The sequence below is a fragment of the Hyposmocoma kahamanoa genome, unplaced genomic scaffold, assembly GCF_003589595.1.
Source record: "Hyposmocoma kahamanoa isolate Upper Pololo Valley unplaced genomic scaffold, ASM358959v1 62, whole genome shotgun sequence".
NCBI lineage: Eukaryota > Metazoa > Arthropoda > Insecta > Lepidoptera > Cosmopterigidae > Hyposmocoma > Hyposmocoma kahamanoa.
Window position 1 is genome coordinate 19,857,914 of NW_020653850.1, and position 9,181 is coordinate 19,867,094.

General features: G+C 34.7%; 3 protein-coding genes across 3 annotated transcripts; all 3 read right to left on the reverse strand.

The window, feature by feature from the left end:
* Positions 1–292: 292 nt before the first annotated feature.
* LOC113229679 (solute carrier family 35 member F1-like) lies at positions 293–4,106 on the reverse strand. The gene is made up of 4 exons (XM_026463356.1): positions 3,984–4,106; positions 2,372–2,739; positions 1,581–1,726; positions 293–753 (listed from the first exon to the last, which is right to left on the reverse strand). Exons 1-4 carry the CDS (start codon positions 4,033–4,035, stop codon positions 591–593), a joined length of 729 nt encoding a protein of 242 aa, XP_026319141.1. The 5' UTR covers positions 4,036–4,106; the 3' UTR covers positions 293–590.
* A 15-nt stretch (positions 4,107–4,121) lies between these two features.
* LOC113229680 (solute carrier family 35 member F2-like) lies at positions 4,122–7,341 on the reverse strand. The gene is made up of 3 exons (XM_026463357.1): positions 7,149–7,341; positions 6,885–7,076; positions 4,122–4,231 (listed from the first exon to the last, which is right to left on the reverse strand). Exons 1-3 carry the CDS (start codon positions 7,205–7,207, stop codon positions 4,138–4,140), a joined length of 345 nt encoding a protein of 114 aa, XP_026319142.1. The 5' UTR covers positions 7,208–7,341; the 3' UTR covers positions 4,122–4,137.
* A 923-nt stretch (positions 7,342–8,264) lies between these two features.
* LOC113229716 (U6 snRNA-associated Sm-like protein LSm1) lies at positions 8,265–9,173 on the reverse strand. Its single transcript, XM_026463398.1, has 3 exons — positions 8,947–9,173; positions 8,684–8,868; positions 8,265–8,520 (listed from the first exon to the last, which is right to left on the reverse strand). The coding sequence occupies exons 1-3, from the start codon at positions 9,002–9,004 to the stop codon at positions 8,347–8,349; spliced, it is 417 nt and encodes a 138-aa protein (XP_026319183.1). The 5' UTR covers positions 9,005–9,173; the 3' UTR covers positions 8,265–8,346.
* Positions 9,174–9,181: the final 8 nt, after the last annotated feature.

A 9,181-nucleotide genomic window follows, 5' to 3' on the forward strand; every position in this document is an offset into this window, starting at 1 on the left:
TTTTATACAAACGTATTCAAGGGTGTATATATCGGAGAATCGAAAAATTTTTGAGGCTATCAGTGCAAAAGTGGTGTAAACCACATTAATTTTTTTTCTACAATATTACTTTATATGATACTAAAGTGTATAATTATTTTATTTTGTAATGTATGCTATTTTCATGAATAAAAAATTTTATAATTACATATATTTTTATACATGAAAATAGCATCCAAATATAATAGTATATTTTTTATCGAGGGACGAAAACGAGCCAACATATACCCGAGGTGGTTAGCCACCAGTGCTGTTGTAGTTATAATTGTTTCAATTATTGAACTTTTACCTTTTGGCGCCAACTAGAGCAAGTACTGGCTGTTTGAGTTTGTCTAAGTCACGATATTTTAATTAGAAGATATTTTAAACAAGAAGATATTTTAATTTGTTCGATTGTGCTTTTTAACCTATTTTGAAACTCTCTCTGAATTGAAAGTAACATGTTGAATTAGAAATGGTTTCTTATAACAAAAGTGTGTTTTATGGAACGTGTTTGTCACATCAAATTAGTTCACAAGATATATAATTAGATAGAATGTTTACTTTTATACTTAGCACGGTTCCTTTTGTACGCCGTTCTGTCCAAATGAGACTGTTCCATTGGGCATACTCGTTTGTGGACCACCCAGGAATGATGTGAATGTCGTGTCTCTACTCATTGGTGGCTCTAGACCTTCTATTGGTATGCAGTCCAATGTTGGTACAGTGTATTCCCTGAAAAAAAAAAGTAAATAAAGAACATTTCATTCATTCTTTCAATCATTCTTTGTATAAAATTTTGAGTGTGTATGTGAAGTGAATTTAGAAATAAAACTACAGGCTAAACACAAATGATTTACGCGGCCGGTAGAGACTAAAAATAGTAAACTCCTGGAAAATTATATATTTCTTACATTATCAAGGTTCCCTTAGAGACTTTTGATTTTTGGCAGAAATAGGATGGTATGGCATGAAAAAAGTTTCGTGAAAATTGTCTTTTATCTTGCTGACTGTACCATTTTTTCAAAATCTGTGAATGCTAATCGAAATATCTTAAAAATTCATCGACAGTCTTCTGGGATCGTTTTCTTGCTCATCCACCAGTAATATATATTATATCAATATCAAATTTAATGTGACAAAACGAGTTTCAATAACTTGAACAATGACCTTAAAGGGCCTTTATTGGTGAGACCCACTGTTGTCCAGAGTCACCATTAAGGAAATGACATTAAAATAAATGTCCAATAGACAGGTCCAAAAAAGCAATAAAATAACAAGCAACGTTTCCGAAACCTAATTAAAAATCTTCAGATATTAATATTACAATAATCTAACTAAGAAACCACAGCAATTACGGTCTCAAATTGGGTAAAAACTATGAGTACCAAAGCAACGGATTTTACTCAGGGGTACATTCAGAGTAGGAACATGCAGACCATTTTAAAAAGGTCCATTTCCCAAATAGGTTCATTGGGAATCGAATCCGGGACCACCATAATCCAACACCCACAGTGCAACCCGTGTGTGTCACCGAGGTTGTTAATGGTTATAGATCTCACATGGATACGTTGTCCTGAGTTTGCACGGAGTCATGAACGAGCTGCGGCAGGCGTGGCGGTTGCGGCGGCGGCGCAGTCGGTCGCGCGCTGAATAAGAACACCCCCACCATCGCCAGAAGGTACGACAGGAAGTAAAGAGCGTGGAACTGGTAAAAGATAATAACATAATACACAATTTATACAAGGATGTTAGATTGGCGTTGAAAAATTTGTAACATTAAAAATACGCATAGAGCACCGTCGAAAGTAATGTAATGCAAGGTACGCTCAAATATAATAGAATAAACCAAATTCATAAAAAATAAGGTTTAGATGTAGTGGGACTACGTTTTTATGCTTTTTCAATCTGCCTACTTAAAGTTCTGTAATTTGCCAAAAAATGACTTATTTACGTAAAACATAGTTACAAAAATAGGAAATTATGGTCTGTACTAATGATGCAACGGAAGTGATAATGGAAACAGATATTAAAAGTAAATCTTGAAGGAAAGAGCCGATGCAGAAGCGGAAACGTAAATACTATAAAGATCTCAACGCAATAGTTTCAAACAGAGCTTGTTTTTATTTCATAATTGCAGTTAACACAACACAAAACTGCTGAAAAACGTCGCACCTGACCCATCGCAAACGTTGTAAACTTCTGATTTTTCCGTGATACAATTGCGGAAAAATAAACTAAAACAGATGTGGCAAAGCGTACTGAACTGGCACAGTTGCGGAAGCAGAAGGTGGAGTTCTGTTGCATCACTAGCATTTACGTAGGTATACTTATTCAAAAATTAATGTCTTACCTTAAACTGGAAGATAAACATCCCAGCAATAACAGTATAATAATCAGCAGATAAAAAAGACAAGTGTAGTAGAATAGAGCCGGCATCTCTCAGCATAAAACTTGTTAATATTTGAAATATCATCTGTATTGATGAGTAGCTTCCAAGTTGCATGATGGTCTCCAATTCATACCAGTTGAATGTGATTAATTCTCCGAATTCAAGGAAGAATGTTTGAGTGCAAGCTACAATACTGCCAATCACACCAAGTGCTCCAAGATACTGGGAACAGGATATTGTTTTGAGCATCATTTCTTGAAGTACTGTCACTATAGCGAACAGCAATGACCCTCCGAGACATAGCATATCTCCGACTAGCTGGTTTTTACCTGAAAAGAGATATTTTTTATGAGTTAGGTTAAGGTTAGTAGGTTCTAAGGCATAGATTTGTTTGTTATATGTATGTCGAATTTGGGCACAGAAGTATTTTAGTCATTTGGAAAACTTGTTTTGTAAAAAAAATACAGAGTACTACATAAGCGTCAGGCGTCGTATTTTAATTCGTTTTTGGTGAGAGTGGTGGCCGAACATCTGTCGACCTTCATGAAGCAGGACTTTTGGCCGAAGACTCCCACATATCCGCGTTTCCGCAGTTTTATTTCTTTTTTAAAAACAAGATCATGGACAAGAACTACTCAGAAAGGTAATTAAACTGCCTGTTGTATTGCTGTCTTAATTTGATCTGTGTTATTTTTCTTTGTGTTGCACATAGAAAAATAACAAAGAGAGTCTACAGGGGTATTTGTAAAATACTAACAACCTTGCAGGACTATAATACTAACATCATAAACAACAACTTTTGTTCCATGACTTTTCACAATACATTTATTTATTTTTATTTATTTCATTATAGACGAGCTGCTTTAACTGGTATGTCTACATCACACAGTGTTGAAATTTATATTATTGTTTTAGTTCACTTTTTTTAGCACTGATTCACTCTGTCGTAGCCAGTTCTCGAGCTTGTTTTTGAAGGCATTAACAGAGACAGCAGAAACAACACCTTCCGGTAGCATGTTCCAATTGTGCACCACTCTGTTGCTGAAAAAATTACTACTATAACTAGTTTCAGATGGTGGCCAGATGACAGTTTAAAGTTTTCTTTTCTTTTAAAGATGTTTTGTATTGCTGGTAGATTGTACTGACTCATCAGAATTTTATAAGTTTCAATGAGGTCACCACGAAGGCGTCTTTCTTCCAGAGTAGTGAGGTGTAATACATGTAGTCTCTCCTCATAGGATTTGCGTCGAAGAGCCTGTGGCATTTTAATTGCCTTCCTCTGAATGTTTTCAAGAAGGTTTATGTCTTTTTGGAAATAAGGGCTCCACACTTGATATCCATATTCCAGCAGTGGCCATATATAAGTCTTATAGATTTTGAGAAACACAGCTACTGTCATTGTTTGGAACAATCTGCGTATGACATAGATATAGGAGTTAGCTTTTGTGATTATTGTAGTAATGTGCTCACCCCACTTTAAATACATATTAAATTTACCAGAAATAATAATTGTAAATAATATATATTGTATGGACAACAATGTACATGTTTTGAGTGTATCATTAACTCTCACCATCAGTAGGGGCTCCCTCCACATCAGCCCAGACAACACAAACAACAGCCATTAAACCAAGTGTGGCTCCAGCAACATGCGGCACCCCTAGCCTCTGTCCACGCCATGCTCCGCCTACCAGTGCAGCTCCAACACCACTGCAGGCTAACAACTGTCAGCTGAGCACGGACGTGAAGCGTTGAGATGTCACCAACAACCAGCCTGCTTCTACATCCAGTATACAGGCCATTATGAGGATCCACCATCTTCTGGAAATTGGGATTTAAGTTTTAGAGGAGTATATTGTGCAATGTCACATTTACACACATTAGCAAATTTAGGGAACATTAGAATTTTCCCAAAAATAATGTTGATATTTTTTCAAAAGTCTGGTCAGTAAAATTACTTTTTTAACTTAGGTATAAATAAATAACGCACACACTCAACATAGCCCCGCACTATGGAAACCCTGTGTCGCGGGTGCCATGAACACACACATGACAACCACAAATTACACCCAAACTCACGAGAGAAATAAATGTTGGCCATACAAACACTTCTCCCGGCCCGGGAATCGAACCTGGGACCTCTGCGTGGCAGTCCCGCATGGTAACCGTTCGGCCACGGAGGCAGTTATATAATTAGTTGTAGTTATATTAGTATAATTTAAAAATGAAAAAAATAGTTGGCAGCACTTTTTTAATTCATTTGTTTTAATTTATTTCAATTTTTATAAACTTTGGTTGTTATTAAACTTTTATTAATTTACTAAATCTCGATATAATCAATGTTAAACTGCCACAAATTTAAATTTTTCTGGTGTTTGTGCTTCATGCATGGTCAACCGTGACCATGGGACGTGTAAAGGGCCCGAAACGTCGGTTTGTTTGAAAAAACAAATATACGCGATTTAAATCCGGAAAAATAGTTTCATTTCCTATGTGTTACAATCGCGAAAACCTAAGAACTCGATATGTTTGTGCTTTGTCACAATATCCAATAATAACAATTTTGTTTAATATTTTTTTCAATATAAGTTGGGTAAGACTGTACTATTATAGTAGTGTTAAAAGATATGATTTAATTGCTACTATGTCTAATTTTTATTTATTTAAATATAAGTTACATTTCAATAATTTTTTTTTTTTTACTGTTTTATATTTTCACTTTGTTGTTCTGCTAAATGTGTGTATCTTACCAAAGAACCCTTTTTAAATTTTTCTTTTTTTGGAGTATTTTGATCTTTGATTAAATATTCCAAATGTAAATGAACTGTGATGCACCACCTTTTAATTTGCTACCTGATGCAAGGTGAAAAATTTTACTTGCAGATTGACACTGAAGCTTGATAAAGAAATCATAATTATAATAATCATAAAGATAATCAGTCTGTATAAATGCAGCAACATTCAACTGTGTAACAAGCTACTCTTTTTTTTGTGATACTAAGTCACGGAACGATCAAGTTGTGCACCAGATGGTGAGTAACACGCCATGCTCACTATCTGGTGCACAACTTGACAGTTGTGTGTCTATAATAGTTGCAGTGCCACTCAAGAGCTTTAAATTGTAAAGATCTAAGGTGCACTGCCTCTGCGCCTACCAACTTGAGACGTAAGTTGAAAAATCCCATGTGTCTGTAATTTCAACAGCACCCGTACCCTTCAAAACTCGAACGCAGTACTTCCCTGAACGAACTCTTTCACAAGAACCTCTACTGCTACTACACTCTTAGGCATACAACAAACCTTTGACACAGTAGCTAAGTAATAAAACAATAGTAATGTCAGCATTACTGTGGTCTGGGTTTGGAGGGTAAGGTTGCTGACGAAATTACAGGCACATGCAACTTGTCAACTTATGTCTCAGGATGATGGGCGCAGTGGCAGTCTCAGATCTTTTAGATTTAGGGTCAGGCTGTTATGGTCAGGCGTATAGCTTACCATCTGGCGCACTATTTGTTTGTCCCATCACTTGACATTATAAAAAATAACAATAATTTGTACATTACTAAAATCATATTCACAAATCTGTTTTAAGCCTGGTACTATAATCAATCCATCTTTATTCTGATCTAGCAGCGCAAATGGTATAATGACAGCAACATAAGCAGATGATTCTCTCTCCGACACCAAAAATCCTAATATGCCTAATAGACATCTGGAGCAGCTCTACAAAATTGAGGTCACTTTTATACTACATCAGGATTCAAAATTACGAATTGATCAACATATTCTGATAATGATCGGATACATATTTGATAATTATCCAGGCTAATTCATAGTTTTGTCTCTTTTTTTGGACTAGACATTTCTAGTAAGATTGAGAATGCTGTAAACATGAAGAAAAATCTTTAAGAAAACAATTTAATTTGTGACTTTTAGAGATTAATATTTGACAAGTTTGGATATGTTTTGGATACAAACATGTGTCACGACACTGCCAGAGGTAGCATTTGGTTGTTCCAGTTAATTTTATAAATATCAAAATACTTTTCAAGGTATATTCATCAAGATAATGACCATGATAAATATGATGATAATTATCACTTTGAACCCTGGAAAGAAGTGACTACCAAAATCATTGCATGTTGCCTTGGTTATATCAATAGATGTCTAACATAAACTGAGCGTATAAAAGCAATAAATAAGTAAGCAACCTTACGATGCAGGACCAACTGGCTAAGAGCAAGAAAACAGACTCATCACTACCACTAAAAATGAGTTGTCACCTACAAGTGTGCGGGTAAATCAAACATAGATTTATTCGTTTTTAGTAAATTATAGATGATGATTACTAGAACAATGCACAAAATCTAAAACATATCAGAAAAAAGATCCCAGATAGAAAAAGAATACAAAATAAAAAATAATAATAATAAGGACCACAGCTAAAAACAAACAAAAAATATGTTGAACTTACTTGGATAACTTGTTGACACCGTTGCAAAGCAAGGTAGGCGTGAAGAGTATGAAGAGGATTAAATACGGAACTACGAGCTGTCCAGTAGTCGGAAATTGCCATGTAGCACTCTGGAGCAAAGTCGTCAAAATGCACTTACAACTGAGAAGCAGGGACAACGCTTGCCCTAAAATTATACATCGCCACACTTTCCTGAAATACCAAAAATATATAAATCAACATTCTCACGAAAACGAACAAATTAACACAATACGTGATACTAGCCATCGCCCAAGTTCCGAAAAATAAGCCTCAACTTTATCACTGAAACTTTCGTTTTCCATGATTTATTTGAGCTCCTATTTCACTTTTAAAAGTAAAATATCGCAGAAAGGATTAAATTCACGATGGAAATCACACAATTCCGTATTCTTTCCATTATTCCAGGGGTCACTGACTGATTTTATTATCTTTCTTTGGGGTAGAGTGTATGATCTATGCTGGGATGCAAAACAAAATGTGACTGACAATTAGATTTTCGTTTAAAAATAACAACACTTTATTTAAGTAACTTTACCAAATTTTTACGGGGAAGTTTAAACGATATGAACCGAACCTAAACAAAACTTAAGTAACTAATGTTATTCAAATAAAATATGTACCGTAAAATAAGTAAACAAAACATCTGATTCGATTTTACTGGAAAATGCTATCAAGTCAGTTTCGAAACGAAATTACGGATTTCTATACGCAATGTTGCCATATTGTTGGGGTCTTTTATACGATTATATATTTTATACGATTTTATTTATCTTTTATACGGCCCTAATTCCGTTTTGACTTGTAGGTCAAAACGGAATTAGGAGAACTAATTTCTCTTGATAAACTAATTTTCAGAAATTTTAAATATTATTCTAAAATATATTTCTAAATAATTTTGAATCACAGTTGCAATAAATGTAGTTTCATTTCATTCCTATACCCATCACAAGTCTGTGTACAGATCAAATCAATAAGAAATATTCGACCCCACTTCCTCATTTCGACTATTAGGTACTTCTGGGTCACCTAAGAGTATAAATATAGTTTGATTTATGCAGAAACCTCTAATGATATCCCTCATATTACTTACCAATAAACTTTGTGACCCAAATTAGGACACAGGTACAGGGTCAAGAGCACGTCAAGCTTGACACTTGAGACTTAAATCCAACTCTATGCCGCTTGCGATAAGAACGGCCCAAAGTACAAAGTGTCAAGCTTGATGTGCTCTTGACTGTACCTATATAATACCAAATTGTCAGGGTCAGGCAAAACATTTGATGCTGTCTCTCATAGTGTCTTTGTATGTGAACCTTTATAAATAATAATGTTAATCAAAAAAAAACTGTTTTATAAAGTTGTTTTTATATTTACTTTGATAAAATTACAGTCTTAAATAAAGAAAAAATTTTACAATCACAGAAAACACTAACTGAGGATCTTAAAACATATCATCATGTCCTAAATCAGCCAGTAAATTGAGTCCTCGCTCCTTAAGGGCTTTTGATAGAAGTTTCTGTTGTTCAATCTTGGCGTCTTGTTCTCTTCTTTGGGCATCAAGAATATCATCTACTGAAACTTCTGTAAGGGGCAAGTTCTCTTCTTTTTCTTTATCCTGAAAAGTGTCAAACTTATACCAAAAAAAAATGCAGATGAATGCATTAGCAATAAAACTATTTTCTGTCAGTCAGCATATCTATAGAAGAGAAACAACATATTTCAGGCGCAATGAAATTGATCTTCATAAAATAATATAAGTATATCGACACAATACTCACTATTTCGCCTAAAAGTACCACATTTTCGCCTCTAACAATGAATATTCCTCTTGGAATGTCTCCATACTCCTGCCCCACATGAATTCTCTCAATAGTCTTGTGTAATACTAAATTGGCAAATTGGTCAACGCAGCGTAGATAACCAATCAACGTCCTGCCGTCGCGCAGTAGCACCATCAACTTCTCTTTATGAAACAACAACCAATTTCATCAGCAAAAACTTTAAAATAACAAAATTTCTATGCGGCAAAACCGACACATACTATCCAGTTCATCCAGTAAATGTGCTGTTCCCGCTAAGGGAGTCACGTTATTGGACATTGTAATCTAAGCTATATTATGATTTAGTATTAGTTTTTCAGATAGGTAATGAAATTGTAAAAATAGACAGTATTCTTCACAAAATGAGAAACAATGAAACAATTAATGGAAGATCGGTGAGCAAAATGTCAATGTCATGTCACTAACGATTTAAAAAAAAATTAAAGATTTAGAGAG